Here is a 19,651-nt window from a genome sequence, read left to right as displayed (position 1 = left end):
AACCAAAAATTAGCATATATGAAATTTTTTAAAAAATTTGATATTTGGTTTTATAGTAGTTTGGAGGTGATATAAGGAGGATTTAGTGAATTTGCAGATAGATAGTAGGATTATCCAATCTGAAGAACAGAGAGGAACACAATTAGACAGTCTCAGAGACTTATCAGAGAAGATAAAAATGTCTAATATATATGTATAGAATTCCAGGAGGAGGAAAAGAATGAGAAAAATATTTGAAGAATAGAGGCGAAATATTTCACAAATTTGAAGAAATACATATAATTGTGAATTTAGAAGCTTAGAAAATCCAAACATGGTCAATAGAAAGCAAACCACATCTAGGCACATCCATTTGCTGAAAGTCAAAGATAAAGAGAAAATCTTGAAAGTAGTCAGAGAAAACATACCAAGAAACAATAAAATGACTGCTGAGGAAAAATATGCTACCATCAACTCTGAATTTTATGTTCACAAAGATACAGAATTCTTTTTGAGGCTAAATTGAAATAAGAACTTTTTAAACTGAGAATTTATTACCAGCTAACTTGCACTATAAGAAATGCTAAAAGGAGTTCATCAGTTCGAAAGATAGTGATTTCTGACTTCCAGCTCAAGAAGTCAGGAAATGGTATTTGTTATGGTTTGGATGTGAGATGTCCCCCAAAAGCTCACTTGAAACAGTACAAGAAAGTTCAGAAGAGAAAGGATCAGGTTTTAAGAGTCTTAACCCAATCAGTGATTTAATCCCATGATAGTGATTAACAGAGTGGTAACTGAAGTAGTATGGTGTGGCTGGAGGAGGTGGGAATTGAGGCATGGCTTTGGGTATATTTGTATCTGACCAGTGGAGTCTCTCTCTGCTTTCTGATCGTCATATGAGCTGGTTCCCTTTGCCACACTCTTCTTCCATGTTGTTAACGTCTGTCTTACCTCAAGCCCTGAGGAATGGAGCCAGCTATCTATGAACTGAGACCTCTGAAACCATGAGCCCTCAAATAAATTCTTCCTTCTCAACAGTTGTGCTTGGTGGGGTCATTTCATCTCAGCAGTGAAAAAGTTGACTAAAACAGTGTTTGCATAAGAGAAAAGATTACATTTTACTTTCTTCACTATTAAAGAATACATGACTGTTTAAAGCAAAAGTTATAACATTGTATTGTGGTCTTACATAAGAAGCAGAAGTCACCAGGACAGGGAAGATATTTAGCAAAGAAATTTAAGAGGGAAAAAATATAATAAAGTTAGTTTAGTGATAAATTTTTAGTATAATTTTTTGATACCAGTGTAAAAGTGAATTCTGTAAATAATGATATGGGTGGGTTTAAGGGAAGAAAGAATTTTTGGGCTCTGGTTTGTCTTTAGAACTCTGCAAGGGGTCTGCAAGAGGCATTGCTGGCTAGTTCCTGAATGGTAATGATTCATGTCTGGGGAAATTGGGCAAAGCATATTTTTTCCATATTGCAGGAAAAAAAAAAAAGAATAGGCGATAGGGCTGAGGTTTTGGCTCAGTGGTATAGCGCTTGCCTAGCACGTGTGAGGCACTGGGTTCAATCTTCAGCACACGTAATATAAATAAGTAAATAAATAAAGGCATTGTATTCATCTACAACTAAAAAAAAAAAAAAAAAGAACAGGGGATAGAGAGCAGTAAACATGAATTTACACATGAAGAGGTATAATATTAATTCATAAGTAAGCAAGTAAAAGTTATGGATATATACTGTGATTTTCAAAACAGTTATTAAAAATAATGCAAAGAGATAAGGCTAAATTAAATTCTATAGAAAATTGGTTAACTTAAAATAAGGAAGGGAGAGGAACAGAGACAGAAAATTTCGTGTCTGGGGAATTAATAAAAAGGTAGATTCAAATTCATCTATAATAGTTAATCTACATGTAAATGGACCAAGCGCTTTAATTAAAAGGTAGAGATTGTCTATGTTGCGTGGGTGTCTGTTCATGTTATCAGGACCTGTCTACATAATGTCTATAAGAGATATACTTTAGGGCTGAGGATGTGGCTCAAGTGGTAGCGCGCTTGCCTAGCATGCATGAGGCACAGGGTTCGATTCTCAGCACCACATAAAAATAAAATAAAGATGTTGTGTCCACCTAAAAAAAAAAAAAATTTAAAAAAAGAGGTATACTTTAGAGATACAGATAACTTACAGATTAAGTTGAAAGTTACAGATAAGTTGAAACAAAATGTGTAGAAAAATGTATATTATCTAGACAGGAAGTAAAAGTTTGATTTGACCTTACTGGTTGGATTATATTAATATCAGATAAAAAGTATTACCAAGGACAAGAATTTTAACAAATATGGAAGTTTTGTAATGATGAAAAGAGTTCTTAGTGTTTTTATGTGTCAACAGAGCTTCAAAATATATAAAGCAAACATTAGCAGAATTGAGGGAGAGAATTAAAAATCTGCAGTTATAGTTGCAGATTTTTCTGAGCAATTGTTGTAATTAGATAAATATCGGTAGACATAATGAAAATAATGTGCAATTTCTTTACTGAACACAAGATGGCAAAGTAGTCACAGTACTTACAAAAAAATCAAGCTGTACATTTGAATACAGTGAAATATACCATGATTTTACCTTATGAACATATCTTCTCCCTCCTCATTTATTTTGAAGTCAACAACATGAACAGTGGTGAATAATTTAAATAAATAGGAGTAATACAATATGGTGACATAATTCTTGGTACATACATGATAGGCTTAAGATAAATTTTGTTGATGGGATATAATATGGGACTTTAGAGTTAAATATTTGAATTTTAAAACTAAAAATTATTTTTTAATCTGATTACAAAATTACTAATTTTGCTTATAGCAGTGATCCTCAAACTTTTTGGTCTTAAGATCCCTTTATTATGTAAAAAATTATCATGAATCCCCAAAGGGCTTTGTATGATGATCTTAATTGATATTTGCCTCTTAGAAATTAAAATTAAGAAACCTAAAGAATATTTTAATATTAATTTTAAAATAAAATAAAATTATTATGGTTTGGATCTTTAATGTCCCCTGAAAAACTCTTGTTTTAAAAATATAGTCCCCAATACAGCGAGGTTCAAAGGTGGGGCTTTTAGGAAGTGATTACATTGAGAGCTATAACCTCATCAGTGGATTAATCCATTTGATAGACTAATAATTTGAATAATAGTTACTGCTGTACTGGGTGTCTGTGTAGGTCTGTGGAGCTGTGGCCTGGACCACATCTGTCCCTGGCCCCCTTCTCTCTCTCTCTTTTTCCCAGGTGCCATGAACTGAACACCTTTCTTCTACCATGCCCTTCCACCAAGATGTTCTACCTCACGTTAGGCAATAGAGTTGGCCATCCATGGATTGAGCCTCTGAAACCATGAGTCCCAAATAAACTTTTCCCCCTCTAAGTTGTTCTTGTCAGGTATTATGGTAACAGCAACAAAAAACTGACTAACACATAAATTCACTATATGTTATCTTTTATAGTACTTACGTTTATGAAAAATATCTACTTTTTAAATCAGAAAAACAGAATAGTGGTATTATTTTACATTTTGGTAAATAACCATGTTGTGTGTCAGTAGATGATAAGTGTATTATCATGTTACCTTCTGCATCCAGTCTTACATCACACGTTTTGTAGTCTCTAGAAAACCCTACATTTGTGAAAGAATGTGAATTTAAAAAGGCATAACATTTTAGTCTCACTGTGAAAAATTTTTGGTCTTGGACCACCAAAAGTGTCTTGAGCTCCCTCAGGAGTCTCTATACTAATCTGTGAGACTCTCTGACTTACAAAAAAGAACAAAGAAGAAATGAAAAATTATTAATGGGTGTGTGGTCTGAACCATGGTGATGTAGTAAATTGTGGTAGCTTCCTCTGGGAGATTGATTAGTAGGTATAAAATGTTTCAGAGTCTTCCATTGGACTGTCTTTAAGCACTGTCTTACAGAGCTAAGTGTGAGATGAGGTTGAAGTATCCTGTAGTCCAGTTTTGACTTTAATCATCTGAGATAGGTGATATGATTTGGGTTCTCAGTGGGAAAAGGCTTTTCCTCTCTATGGGGAGTTGAAGTAGTGACCAAAAAAGAGCTCTCTGAAATTAGTAAGTACCTTCATACATTGCTGGTGAAAATGGAAAAATAGCCTGGCTATTTCTCAAAAGGTTAAATATAGAATACTATATGTGTCAGTCAGCTTTTCATCACTGTGGCAAAATACCTGAGATGAACAACTTATAAGGAAGTAAGCTCATGATTTCAGAGCTTTCAACTCATGATCAGTTGGCTCTATTGCTTTTGAGTCTGTGGCAAGGAAGTATATCATAATGGGACCATGTGGCAGAGGGAACTGCTCTACTCATAATAGCCAGCAGGCAGAAAAACAAGAAAGGGTCACAGTGTCCACTTCAAGGCTACAACTTTAGTAACTTAACTTCTTTCTACTAGGACTCACTTACTGAAGGTTCCACTATCTGCCAGTAGCACCATGGGCTGGGAACCAACCCTTCTACACATGGACCTTTAGAGGATATTCTAAATCCAAATTGTAACACTATCTGACCCACCAAGTTTACCCCTAGGATTATATGTCAAATAAAATGAACATGAAAACATAAATGTCTACACAAAAACTATCTGTAGAAACAACTATGTTCATCCACTGATGAGTGTATAAACACAATGTGATATATCCATACTTGGAATATTATCTATTCATAAAAAGGAAAACTACTGATACATGTCATGGGTGAACCTTGAGAACATGCTAAGTGAAAGAAGATAGATCTTAAAAGATCATATATTGTATGATTCCATTTATAGGAAATGTCTAGGGTATACAAATCTATATAGACAGAAGGTTATCCTCCCATTACGTAGGGCTAGGAGAATGGGAGGAAGTCTTCATGAAGAATGTTTATATATTGGTTAAATTGTAATACCAATCAGGTGCTCATTTTCCCCTTTATAAAGACTTACTGTTCTTCACAGTATAAAGAGAGTTTCTCCCTTTAAAAGAACTAATGAGTTCCCTATTTTTGTTTGTTTATCTTAATATTTGTTAAGATCAGATAATGAAACCATGATTACTAGGCTCTTCACATTGGCTGAAAGGAGATTCAAGTCTACATTGTATTAAAAGCTCATTCATAGCAAAACTGTTAGGCAACTGGTATATTTTCCTCTACACATCTTGCTGTGGATTTTAAAAGTTTTCACACAGAAATTGACACATACTTATTGGTAAGTATTTTATTGTAAGATATCTGCAGTCTTTATCAGAGATAATTGGGAGCTTAAATTAAAAGCAAATAAATATTAAAAGTTTACCTAAAAAAATTTAGACAGTGTTTGTCAAGATGGAAAGAGTACTTTCTGTGTAGAATGGAAATATCAGTTTTTAATGTTTATTTTTAGTTATCATAAAAGTGATATTGATGTTTGTATTCATAATAGCTACCATTCTGACTGGAGTGAGATGAAATCTCAGAGTAGTTTTGATTTCCATTTCTCTGATTGCTAGTGATGATGAACATTTTTTCATATATTGATTGATTGATTGTATGTCATTGTCTGAGAAGGGTCAAAAGGTACACTCATACATTGCTGGTGGGACTGCAAATTGGTGCAGGCAATATGGAAAGTAGTATGGAGATTTCTTGGAAAACTGGGAATGGAACCACCATTTGACCCAGCTATCCCTCTCCTCGCGTCTATACCCAAAGGACTTAAAAACAGCATACTAGGGCTGGGGATGTGGCTCAAGTGGTGGCGCGCTCGCCTGGCATGCGTGCGGCCCGGGTTCGATCCTCAGCACCACATACAAACAAAGATGTTGTGTCCGCCGAAAACTAAAAAATAAATATTAAAATTCTTTCTCTCTCTCTCTTTAAAAAAAACAAATAAAAGAACATATGTATTCCAAGTAAATATTTTTAAAAAATAAGCAGCATACTATAGGGACACAGCCACATCCATGTTTATAGCAGCACAATTCACAATGGCTAAACTGTGGAAACAATCTACATACCCTTCAATCCATGAATGGATAAAAAAATGTGGTGTATGTATACGATGGAATTTTACTCAGCAATAAATGAGAATAAAATCATGTCATTTGCATATAAAGGGATAGAGTTGGAGAAGATAATGCTAAGTGAAGTTAGCCAATCCCCCCAAAACAAATGCTGAATGTTTTCTCTGATATAAGGAGTGTGATTCATAGTGGGGTAGGGACGGGGAGCCTGGGAGGAATAGACAACTCTAGATAGGACAGAGGGGTGTGAGGGGAAGGGAGGAGGTGGGGGTTAGCAATGATGGTGGAATATGATGGACATTATTATCCAAAGTACATGTATGAAGACATGAATTGGTGTGAAGATACCTTGTATACAACCAGAGATATGAAAAGTTGTGCTCTATGTGTGTAATAAGAAAAAAAAATAATTAAAAAATGATATTGATCCTTGAACTGAGCTTTTAGAAGGGTGGTGCACTCCCAGACACTGGAATTACTCAAATAGACACTGGATGGTCCTCTATCTATATGTGGGGTAGAGGTGAGTCTTGGGCTGAATGAGAGAGCAAACTAAAAATTGCCTTTAAAGATCTTCCAGTGTTCAGACACCATTTTGTGTCTCGCATCTTCTCTCAATTCATTTCTATTTAATGGTAGTTGGCTGCTGAAATCTGCCACATCTGGGCAATAAGAGATGTAGGAAGAAATTTAAGAATTGTGTCACTGGAAACTTAAGAGGGTTAAGAAATTATTTTCTAAAGATTAGGTGCTAAGAACAGGTAAAAGGCTAGAACATTGTACTCCAGAGATTTATTTAATAAAAGCCATAAATGAACAAAGAGCATAATAAGGCATGATGGGAAAAAGCATAAAATTTTTGTGATTTTTTTTTTATTCCACATTTAAGGGTCCAACTTTTTAATTGTTAGGGAATGGTTTTGTAAAGGAAGAAAAGGAAGGAGACAAAAGAGGAAGGGAAAAGCCTGTGTATCAGAGGAAATGGACCAGTTCCCTTTTGGAGCTTGGTTTAAGTGTCATAATGAGCAAATTACTAATACTACTAAGTGTGTTTGAATCTAATATATCTTGGACTGAAATACTGTCTAACAGACTTAATTGCTACGTGAAAGATTTTGTAAGCATTCCTAATTTTGTCTGTCTGAAAAGGATGGGATGTTTTTCAGGTCCATAGGTCCTGGTCTCTCAGAAAAAAAGGCAGGATTATGAGGGGCATCAATCTAAGGGGCGATAAGGCAGCAGAGAACATATGTGGGATATTTTATGCTTTACTGGCTGACACAACTATTAAAGCTACCTGAAAAACTGGTTGTGAAACATGACATTTGTCACAGATGATCATGTGTTGTAAAGATCTTGTTCCTGAGAAATTTTAGAGCTCTGGTCAAGACTAGATTGCAGAGAAAGATTGAAACTTATTTGGAATGAATCTTCTGTTTTAAGAATCCTACTGGGAATAATTTTAATCTTAATCATTACCATCACATTTGTGTTCTTTTGATTTTGGAGCATTAAACAATACAAACAAGTTTGATGGAGAAGGAGAAATGTAGTAGGACTTAACTAGTTTTTTAAAACTTCTTTGGAGGACTTCTGAAAGAGATTCTTTTAATTCATTTCCTTTTGTGCTTGCCTTTAGGCAGTTTTATAAAGAACCCTGGACTAATTGGTTATTTTCAAAAATTTAACTGGTGGAAAAGCTTCAGTACTTTTCTTGGGACTGAAATCAGCTTCTTCTTTCCTTTCAGGATAATTATATCATTGGAACATTTTAAGTTATTTGAGGTTTTTTAAATTCATGGAGGTCATCATATGAAAAGAGGCTTATCTTGGATTTTAAAAAAAACAGTTTTCATTACACTTTCAAGGTGCCTTTAGGGCTGGGTTTATGTGCTTTTTACTTTTGTACTGTTTATACTTAAAAAGCAGCTCACTTCTTTCAGAAGGTTATTCATTGAGATAGTCTGCTTTATTTGTTCCCTGTTTCTCAAAGATAAAAATGTAATTGAATAGATGAATAGCTTAAATAAATATTTAGGGAAAAACTAAAGATTAAAATCTAAACTATAAATCTTTGTTCCTGGACAATTGAAAAGAAGAGTTGGACTTACTTTTCATAGACCGAAGTGGTCACCTGTGTTGAATCAGGTCAGGCATATGGATGAGATCTTGATTCCTCTTTATCTACCAGATCCTTCTACCAAGACAATAGAGGATGATAGAAGGGAATATTATTGCTGTGTAGACTCTCTGGGCATGTTTTACTTTCAAAAATTATGTACACATAAAGAGTTTCATCATTTTGTGTTGGGAGGCAATCCTCTATGAGTATTTGCATTTTTGTGTATCTTATAAGCAGACATTGTTTTTTGTTCTGGACTATCTTTTCAGGTATGTTTGCATAGTGAACAAACTTGGATGATAAAGTATCTGCTTCTAGAACAAAGAGCAGGTTTGCTTATGGTTCTATATAATATAGATAATATCTCCCTTTAGAATTAGGACAGGTGTGCTTACTGTCCTTTATAAAAGATTGAAGTTTCCTAAGCTCAAGGAGCCTCTCCTGAAGGAACAGGTCTTACTGGGTCATTTTCATAGCTTCATAGGAATTGGAATTCAGGGAACTTGTACAAATATTAATATTGCAGTTATTGATGTGAGTGCTAAACAATTCTTTGTTTCCAACCTTCAAGTCTGCCAGGGCCCATGAAACTGGCAGGTAAACTTATTGGCTTGCAAGTATAGTGAAATTTCAGACCCTTTACAGTTCTGAATTAATAATTTGTTAAATAAAATGTATTGGAAAAGATTTACTGTATTGACTTTACAATATTTAAGAAGTTTATTGAGGATATTATTTCTTCTTGCTTTGATATAGGGTTTGTTTATAATGTCAGCTCATATATGGAGTTTCATCCTGGTGGAGAAGATGAATTGATGAGAGCAGCAGGATCAGATGGTACTGACCTTTTTGATCAGGTAAGATACTGAAAGTAATTGAAGTAATACAATGGAAGAGTGCTCATAGATTTAGCACTGTGACATTTTTAGGAAGAAAAAATAGTTGCGTAAATTTCAGATATGTTGACTTGAATCTTGAAATATAGGCAGATGTTCACAGTAGCAGCTGTCCATTTAATTTGTTTTTGTATTAAAACTTTCGAGGTGGTTTCAAATCCTTGGCTTACTTGCTGCTTCCCCCTTGGCAAGTATTTACCAAGTCTTGATTATTTTTATAATAATGGTAATTGATTTACAGAAAGCAGTAAAGATTGGAAAAAGGAACATTGAAACCTGCTGCTAACTTGCTGAGTCTCTCACTTTAAGCAAGTCACTTAGCTTCTCTATTCTTAGTCTTTCCTCATTTAGGGATTGTGTATACATTCTGCCTGCTCACTGTACTGAATCTGCATATCACGTAGAAAGATAGATGAGGCTGATTAAATGAATAGAAAAGTTATTTTTTTCTGAGTGATAGCAAAGATTGTCTATGAGTATCTCAGAAGATACTTAGTTACTTTCTGCCTTATATTTAGGTAAATATTAGCTCTTATACATTAAAAAAGTTACACAGAATATTTTAATTATTCTCAACTGTTATTCTAGCAATCTTTAGAAGGATAGAAATTTGCCTTTGTTTCACATATGTTTTTGTTTGTATTTTAATGATAATTAGCCATGTTAATAGTACTGGGATTTTATCATTCAAGAGACCTGAATTAGATTGGGTTATTTTGTATTGTTTTTTATCAAATATAATTTGGTTTCTGTTCTTCCTATTTTTAAATTTATGTTAATATTTGTTTTTCGACTAGGTTATGGTAAATATAATTTGTTTAATATTTAAAAGTACTAGAATACATCTACTTAAGTGACAGAATCTCATTTGCTGTTAATGTTCTACCTGGGTTGGAGAAAAGTCATGTTTGCATATTGGTTGTAATAGCATTTTCATTGGGAGACTTATTGCTATCTTAAAGGAAGTTCCCATTGTCATTTGATATTTGTTATTATCTAGCAATGCAAACCAAATAAAAAGGATTAGGAATATTTGCCTTAAAACTTGTCTGTCACATTTTTCTCCTGTATCTGCCTTGATGCTGGATGTACTCTTTCTCAATAATAATTTTCAGTGAAATCTAGTCTTACTTCGTGTTACGAGTTTATATGGGCCTTATTTAAGGAAAGTTTTTTTGGGAGAAGTTATAAGAACTACTATATCATTAAGTCTGGCTGCTAAACCAGTACTGTAGTTACCAAATTGCTACATTCCCCTTGACTTTAATAAGACCAGTGAAATTTATGTATGACTTTTCACTCACCATAAAAATAAACAACTTTGTATATTAGAAATTGTGATAAAGCTTCTTGGATCTTTCAATATAAAACTTTTCTTGTGCCAAATATTTGAGTCATACAAAGACTATTAAATAATCTCTTTATTTTCATAATTGTCTCCAGTTTTGATCCCACTCCTGACCTCTTGTCTTGCATTTCCAAATGCCTCATGAGCAATTTGATAACCTGTTGATATTTCGACTCAGTGTGCTCTCAAATGCTATCAATTTTTCTTCTTTCCTATTTTCTCCTCTTTTGTCTTTATAACAGGGACTTGAAGGCACTGAATAATCTTTGCCTTCTCTCATTCTGCCCCAGTATTCAGTCACTAGCCAAATCCATTGATGACTTTAAATCTTATATGTTTTTCTCCCTTCCCATTGCCTTGTTTCATCATCACCTTCTTTAGCCCTACTATTTTAATACTGCTCAGTATCTTAAGAACCAGTTTAAATAACTTGACAGATAGATTGGTTTTCTTTTTCTTTTTAAATACTGTTTTAGTTGTCAGTAGACCTTTATTTTATTTATATGCGGTGCTAAGTATTGAACATAGTACCTCACACATGCTAGCCAAGTGCTCTACCACTGAGCTACAACCCTAGTCCCTAGATTAGTTTTATTAAAGACCATTGTCTTAGCACCTTGCTCTTCAACTTTTCAGTGGGTCACTACTGACAGTGGAATAAATTTAGTTATTTACCTGATATTTGACACCCTAAGGAAAATATATCAGGGTAAATAAATATAATAAAATAAATATAACAAAAAATAAAATATATTAGGGTAAATCAGTTTGCTCTGCTTTGAGCAAACTGAAGTGCCTGCTGTTTTTCACCAATTCTATGCCTTTTCCTCCCTGATTATCTTTTTTTTTTATGTATTTACTTAAGTTCTACCCCAACCATTTCCTTCAAAGATAGTTTTTTATACATTAGTGGATGCTCCATAAATATTTGACAAATTAAATTTCAATTTATATTAATAAATGAGTGCCTCTTATAAGATATTTATATTTGTAAACTAATTTTCTGTTTTAGTGTTACTTATTTACTCAGGGTGATAAAGATTCTGATATCAACATTTGACCTGATTATTTTAATGTTTATATAGTATTTTACTGAGTAATATATTATGATTTTCCTTTACTGATCTTTTTACAATTGAATATTTAGATTGTTCCAGCATTTCATTTATTTAAATAATGCTGTGATTGAGTGTCGTGGTATTTGCATCTTTGTGTAAATGCAAATTTTTTTTTCAAGTAAATTCCTAAATATATGAGTGAAAGACCTATTTATTTTAAGGCTTTTAATGCATATTGAGAAGGTGCCAACCAAAAACTTGTTTAAATCTAATTCCCACCAATGTTGTCTGGCAGCAAATATTGTCAGTTGTTTTCCTTGAAGTCCCTCTTGCTTTGCTCATTTTCAGAAAGTGTCTGCTAAATACCCAAATCTGAATATCCAGTTTGCTTATAAGTTCATGTATAAATGATTTTTCATGAGAAAAGCCCTATTCAGTTTGCAGATTGAGCAATTTCTTATGTGTTTTTCCTTAAGATGATCATCATACTTTATAGTAGAAGTATGTTTTGAGACCTTCCTATTTTGCCACACAGAATCTAAAAATATCCACACTAAACGGTCCAAGTTTAATCAAATTAATAATTTTTATATTTTGTATAGGATAGTCTTAAATATCATCCCCCTAAGTCTGTGGTGGCAAAGAATATAAAGATTACTAGAACATTTAGGAGCCATTGCCTTGATTAGTGGGATGCCAGCAGTTTTGCCCACTGTTGCTTATAGCATCATTGCCGATGTCAAAACAGTGAAAAAGGTGAGTGACATCTCACTATCCTCATGAAACTAATTTAGACTTTGTGTATACTTAAAGAGGTGTTAAAAACTTCCAGAAGTATGTAGAGCACACTTTGAGGACACTCTTTTAAATTGTCTTTGTCTATTCTGCTTTCCTGTCACTCCTTGTTGGCTAAGTGAAACTGCCCCAGAGCAGTCTCAGAAGGTTGTTTTTTGTTCATAATTAAATAAGAGCATCCTGTGAGTTAGAGTTATGTTGCATTTCTGCCATTTATCTCCCATGCCAGGTTCACCGTTGGGTCAATTATGAATCCATGCTGAAAGAATGCCTGGTTGGCAGAATGGCAGTTAAACCTGCCATCCCAAAAGGTAAGTAAGTGATGCTAGTGTTAAACTGGCATTATTGATGTATGATATATAAGCAGTATTTTTCCCCTTGGAGTTCAATAAATAGACTTAAATTAATCACTGTATTTTCCTCATTTTCATTATCTTTCTGCTGTAGCTACACTAAAGGTTTAATTTTAGTTCTTCTTAAGAATTATGTGGTGACTTTGTTTTAAAATTTTAGAACTTTTTTTTGAGAATTCATAGTGTAAGGAGTAAGCATTACAAAAGTAAGAAAACTTTATTTACCCTTTGTTTAGTTTTAATTAGTCTCTTAGTCTGTTGTTACATGGGAAGATTGGCAACAATACTTAGTTAGGGTTGATTTTTAGACTTAAATTTTTTGATTGTGATATATTAACATGATTAAAAAATCTGAAAAATATGAAAAGTTATACAGTAAGATTTTCCTTCCTTCTTTGTGTCCACTTTATCTGATTGTTCACATTCCTTAGGCCCTTAATATAGAATACCCCATTCTTCTATTAAACTTCTTTCAAATATAATCATTTTCTTCCCCTTACCTCTGAGTTGGGGCTCCATAATCTAAGTAGTCATGTCTTACTTCCTGACCTTCTTTCAGAAGAGCACACTTTGAGAATTTTAGACATGGAATTGAAGTATAAGAAATAGCTTGTATAATCCCTTTCTATGAAGGAATGTTAGTCATTTCTTTTGAGTAACTCCTAATCTTGACACTCAAATTAGGAATAAATTGGTACAACCAGAATCTTCTGCTACTTATTTCAATGAGTTTATAATTGAAGGATTGATTGCCAGAGGCTTCTCAATAGAATGAAACTAGCATAAGTGTATCTAGATTTGAGCCATAGCACCATGACATATTAGCTGTGCAATCTTGAAGCCAATTTCTACTTCTAATTTGTACGATGATTCATAATATTAGGAATTCATGTGAATAAATTCCCTTGCACAATGAGTGGAATAGAGGATAAGTAAGGATTATTTTCCTTCCTCTCACTGCAAAACAAATAAGCAATATGTATATATAACAAAGTAAATAAGTTTGAGCTTCATGTTTGAAAATTCTTCTAAACCCACTTACTTTTGTAAACTAATCCCTTTTGCATCTACATTGGCTCCTATGTTGACTAATTAAGTCCCAGCAGGAGAGATGATACTAACCAAAATTTCTTAACAACTAACTTTACCCAATCCTCAATGTTATGTACCTTCATAATCTAGTAGTAAAGATCATGTGTTCTTCTATGATGCCATTAAGGGTGATTAGAAAGTATGGTCACGCTCCTTGGGTATGACTGTAGTTTGGATCTGGAATGTTTCCCAAAGACTCATACATTAAAGGACTGGTTGCCAATGCAAGTGGAGATTTGTGAAAGTGATTAGATCTTGAGGGCTCTGACCTCTCCAATGGATTAGTCTATTGTTGGATTAATTGCTCAGTAAACTATTGGGAGGTTGAGGAAACTGTAGGAAGTAAAACCAGCTGGAGAAAGTGGGTTATTGGGGGTGTGCCCTTGGGGACTATATCTTGTTGCTGGGCGCCCTCCCCCCCTTTTTTCATGGTCTCAATTTGGTGAGCATCTCTATTCAGCCACATGCCTCCCTCCATGATCTGCCTCATTAAAGGTCCAAAGTGGTGGCGCCAAGTGTCCATGGACTGAAAGCCATGAGCCATGGTCTAAAATAAATCTTTTTTTCTTTAAGTTGTTTAATCAGGTACTTTGTCACAGGATAGAAAGCTAACTAACATAAGTGTCTACCCCCTAGAAGAAATTTAATTAGTAAAAGACTTTTCTAATTTTTTTTCTACCTCTCTGGAAATGATAGAAATCTATCTTCAGCATGCTTGATCAAATACAACAAACATAATTTTAAATTACAGGTTACTCTGGTGTTGAAAAAGAGAAAGGTTTTTGCAGTATTCACCCAGCAAGTAGGCCAGAAACTGTTAAACTCAGATTTGCCTCTTGCATCAGTTGGTAGCAGGGGGATTTATAGAAAGAGAGGGAAGCAGCTTCTTGTCTGTTGGATGTTGAGAAACAGGAGTTTTAGGTTTGTCTTATGCAGAAAATTTCCTCATAAGGAAATTCCCAGATTGAAAAAAAAAAGTCAGAGCGAGTAACAATCAAGAATGATAACCCCCCACTTCCGCAAGCCCTTATGTAGATACTAGGAACTTAGAGCCACATAGGAATTTCCATAGTCACACAGGAATGGAAGACAGTTTTGAGTTCATAATTGGCAGGAACATCCCTGAGATGTTGGAGTGTATTTTCTGTCTTAATCTTGATTACAAGGTGATGGAGAAGAGGAAAAAGAAATTTCTGAGAATTTAATACCAAGCAAGGGCTTGCTCTCTGCACACAGAAGCCATTACTGAAACTCTGGGTGTTGAAAAAGAGAAAGATTTTTGCAGTATTCACCCAGCAAGGAAGCCAGGAACTGTTAAGCTCAGATTTGCCTCTTGCATCTCTTGGTAGCAGGTGAATTTATAGAAAGAGGGGGGAGCAGCTTTTTGTCTGCTGAATGGTGAGAAAGAGGAGTTTTAGATTTGTCTTATGCAGGCATAGATGGTCATCATGCCTCTTCACAGATTGCATATTTCTTTTACTGGGGAAGTTATCATGTTTTGCATGGAGGCTTTTGATCTTATAATGTCAAAAGGTCATTGACTGGAGGAACTGTCTTTTTCTGTAGATGTTCTTTCTTTCTTTTTTTTTGTCACAGTTATGAAAAGCTGACTAATTCAATAGCTTAAGCATTTTGTTATTTTTGAAATTTAGGTTCAGGTGTGTTCTGGTTTAGCTGATTTCAGTCCTACCCACCTGTGAGTTTAAATGTACTACTTTTGAGTTTGGAATAAGCGTTTGGGATTCAAATATCACACCCATGTGGTTTCAGAAACTCCAAACCAATAAGTAAAATGGTCTCTTGTTATAGGTTCATAGGCTTCCTGGCAAATATATACATAAATTTTTAATCAAGTAACACATTTCATCCTGAATCCCTAAAACCCCATAGATATAGATCAGGTAGTTATTAGTGCTCAATAAAAAATTTGAGAACACATCCTCGCCAACATTTATTGTTGTTTGTCTTTATGATAGCTGCCATTCTGACAGGAGTGAGATAAAATCTGAGAGTAGTTTTGATTTCCATTTCTCTAAAGGTACACTCATACATTGCTGGTGGGACTGCAAATTGGTGCAGCCAGTATGCAAAGCAATATGGAGAGTCCTTGGAAAACTGGGAATGGAACTACCATTTGACCCAGCTATCCCTCTCCTCGGTCTATACCCAAAGGACTTAAAAACAGCATACTACAGGGACACAGCCACATCCATGTTTATAGCAGCACAATTCACAATAGCTAAACTGTGGAACCAACCTAGATGCCCTTCAGTAGATGAATGGATAAAAAATGTGGCATATATACACAATGGAATATTCCTCAGCAATAAATGAGAATAAAATCATGGCATTTGCAGGTAAATGGATGAGTTAGAGAAGATAATGCTAAGTGAAGTTAGCCAATCCCCCCAAAACAAAAGCCAAATGTTTTCTCTGATATAACAAGTGTGATTCATAGTGGGGTAGGGATGGGGAGCATGGGAGGAATAGACAAACCCTAGATAGGACAGAGGGGTGTGAGGGGAAGGGAGGAGGCAGGGGGTTAGCAATGATGGTGGAATGTGATGGACATTTTTATCCAAAGTACATGTATGAAGACATGAATTGGTGGGAATATACCTTGTATACAACCAGAGATATAAAAAATTGTACTCAATATGTGTAATATGAATTGTAATGCATTCCACTGTCATTTATTTTTTAAAAATTGAGAACACGTGAGGAAACAAATCAGAAACAAATTGCAGAATTTCACCCCTAGAATTTTATCTAGAATGAAGATAATTATGTTTTAAATATTTGGGAAAATAAGAATGAACTGGTAACATGAGTGGAAAATAGCCATGTAGAATTGAAGAAGAACTGTCTAGAGCATCTGTCAATGAAAAATGAAACTGGTGAAATTAAAAAGTATATAGCATGAATAGTCAAATAAATCAAAAATAGTAGAGGAGTTCAGTAAATAGCAGGATTGAAAAGCAGAACTTATACAGAATGTGACACAGAGACAAGAAAATATGCAAGAAACCTGAACACCAGAATAATAAAATCTAACACTTTTAATCAAATTTCCAGAATGAAGTAGTAGGAATAAGGAAGAGGCAACATATGAAGGGTCAGTGGCTTTGAATTTTCCAAAATTGATAAAAGTATAAATCTAAGTTTAGCTAGTTCAGCAAATCGGAAACAAGGTAAATGAAAGAGAAGCAACATATAGACTCTTTGTAGTGAAATTATAGAATATCAAAGATAATGAGAAAATAGGTAGCCAGAGATAGGTAACCATTAGTTAGAACATTGAGATCTAGTTTTATTTACTAGCTACTGTAGCCAGTTTACTAAAACAATGGTAGACGCCAGTGGAATTGTATGTTGAAAATGTTGAGGTAAAAATAACTGACAACCTAAAATCATTCAGTAACAAAGATGAAACAAAGTTATGTAATATCAGCAAAAAACCCCCAAAGACAAAATATTAAAAAATTAAAAATTTTTTAAAAAAAACACAAAAATCCAGCAAACTGTTTTTCCTCATCAATAAAATGGGGTTTAAGAATAAATATCCTGGACTGGGGATATAGTTGAGAGGTAGAATACTTGCCTAACATGAGCAAGGCCCTGAGTTCAATCCTCAGTATGGCAAAAAGAAAAAAAAAAAGCAAACTTCCTAATGTTATTGTAAACATTGAATAATGTTTGCTACATAAGAAGCAACAGATGATGGAGGAAATTGAAGTGAGTGTGGCCATATTTGCCCCTCTGTTCCTTTGATTCTTTTATACATCTCTACAGTTACTGGGTATAAACTAGTATGCAGTGATCTATTTTACCATGAAAGATGCTTGTATTTCTGTGAAAATTGATAGATTATTCTTATTATTAACAGGACCTGTAAGAGTGGAGTTGTGAATCAGTCTGTGCTTCACCATAAAATCTTTTGGGATCATGAATATTTGCTAGGGTGAGGCCAGTAGTGGATGGTGATATGAGAAAACTTGCAAGGCATTAGGAAGCAAAGATAAGAATTTTACAAACCAGAAGAGCATTGGTTGTAAGTAAAGGGACTTCTGTAACAGTGGAGACTTAAGATCCACCCATAGAAAGATTGCAAATTAGACCAAACAGCAGTGGATTAGGGAAAAGTATTATTAGGTAACAGAGCCTGAACTCCAGGCTGACCAGAACAGGGAGACATTATGAAAGGGACAAAGCAACTAAGGAGGAAGATTGAATGTGTCAGAAATAAGAAAGCTGTTTTAACAACCCCTTGTATGCCTTTCATCATAGGTAACAATGAATCATCAGTCTCTGCTGGCCTGAGAATCACCAATAGAGACTATTAGACAGTATAACTGAGTAATTGTCCAAACTAGGACAGTTTTAAGGATGAAAGCAGGCTCTATTAGTAATTATGCTGGCAATAGAGAGTAATCTGTGGCAAACCAGGGCATGTGTTTCTTTTACAATTAGAACTCCTAAGTGATGGTGAAAGAAGACTGTTGCTGAAATGGAACTTGGTGGGGGAGGTGGTAGATGTACTGAAGAGGAATTTTATACATGGGCTTCTTTCAGTATGATAGCCTGAAATTTTTAGATGAGGTGAGCTGTCAGACCCCAGTGCAGGGATCCAGAACTTGCATTTTGGGGGAATCACCAAATTAGGCAGTTCTATGTTAGTTCTAAGTTTATTTGGTGGTTTCTATTGTGGCTTTGGTGTTATGCCTGTGATTCAAGGAATAAAACAGGACAGTGAGTAGACTCAGAATATACAACATAGTGTTATTACTAAGCAAAGAATAAGCTTTGCTTATTATAATCCTTTGTTTAAAAGTATTATGGTTTATATCAGGCTTTGTGAAGTATTATTAATAACGAATAAAGAAGAAACTTTGCTTGAAAAGATAAGCTTCAATTATGGTAATTTCTATAGTGGAACACTTCATTCTTTGATAAAGATGAAAAATGAGTTCTTATTCTGCCCTTATTCTTTGGCTGTCATTATTGTAGCTACTAACCACATGTGGCTATTGAGCAATAGAAATGTGCCTCGTACAAATTCAGATATAATGTAAATTTAAAATAAAATATCTCTGGATTTTAAGACAGTTTGGAAAAAATAGAATGTAAAATAATTTGTAATCTTTACATTGTTTACATGTTGAAATGATAATATTGTGGAAATATTGTCAAAACCTATTACTAAATTTAACTTGTTTCTCTTTTACTTCATTAAATTGTTATTAGATTTAAAATTATACATTTGGCTTGTCTTATATTTCTTTTGGACAGCACTGTTCTAACCCATAAGTGTAATATAATATTTTAAAAAATAATTATATTTTCCAGTGGCATCATGTAGTCTCAGAAATGTTTCTTCTTAATTTCTCTTTGCTTTATTGTAGTTTCTATTGCTTTATGTTTTTAGATTTCATGGTCATTCCCTAGCATTTAATGACTGTAAACAATTTAGAACTGTAGATTAGTAGAATAGCTGAAGGTGGAAGGATTTAGAGCTTTTATTACACTTCCATTTGAAAAGCAAAGATACTGAGGCTTATATGTGTACATACTTTACCAAAACTTGAGTTCCTCTTTTATAATTCCTTCCTTCCCCCCTCCCCTTCCTTCCCTCCTCCCCCCTTCCCCTCCCCTTCCTTCCTTCCTTTCTTATACTGGGAATTAAACCCAGAGTTATTTAATTGGAGAAGCCTAATGTTTGAAGAAATCATAGGCACCTTTTTGCTTTAATAATGTTAACCACTTTTGAATAATTTATCTTACTTTGTTCTTAACCACTATATCAACTAGGGTTGATTTTCTTCCTCATGGAACATTTGGCAATGTTTGGAGACATTTTGATTATAGCAACTAAACTAAATACTACTAGCATTCTGTGGATAGAAAGAAGTCAGGGATGCTCCTAAATACTCTACAATGCAAGACAGAATT

The 19,651-nt window shown here is 34.2% G+C and overlaps 1 protein-coding gene across 2 annotated transcripts in view; it reads left to right on the top strand.

Moving 5' to 3' along the window:
- LOC124084661 (cytochrome b5 reductase 4) overlaps positions 1-19,651 on the top strand; it is an 85,947-nt gene that overhangs the window by 7,780 nt on the left and 58,516 nt on the right. For both annotated transcript variants that reach the window (XM_046431995.2, XM_046431987.2), the window contains exons 3-4: positions 8,917-9,017; positions 12,487-12,568. In XM_046431995.2, the coding sequence (XP_046287951.1) occupies positions 8,917-9,017; positions 12,487-12,568 (183 nt within the window). The remainder of the gene's footprint in view (positions 1-8,916; positions 9,018-12,486; positions 12,569-19,651) is intronic.

Source organism: Marmota monax, unplaced genomic scaffold (assembly GCF_021218885.2).
Source record: "Marmota monax isolate L192 unplaced genomic scaffold, Marmota_monax_Labrador192_F-V1.1 WCK01_AAM20220418_F8-fsc00013, whole genome shotgun sequence".
NCBI lineage: Eukaryota > Metazoa > Chordata > Mammalia > Rodentia > Sciuridae > Marmota > Marmota monax.
The sequence above is the reverse complement of the archived record's forward strand: the minus strand, read 5'-3'. Positions and strand labels throughout refer to the sequence as shown.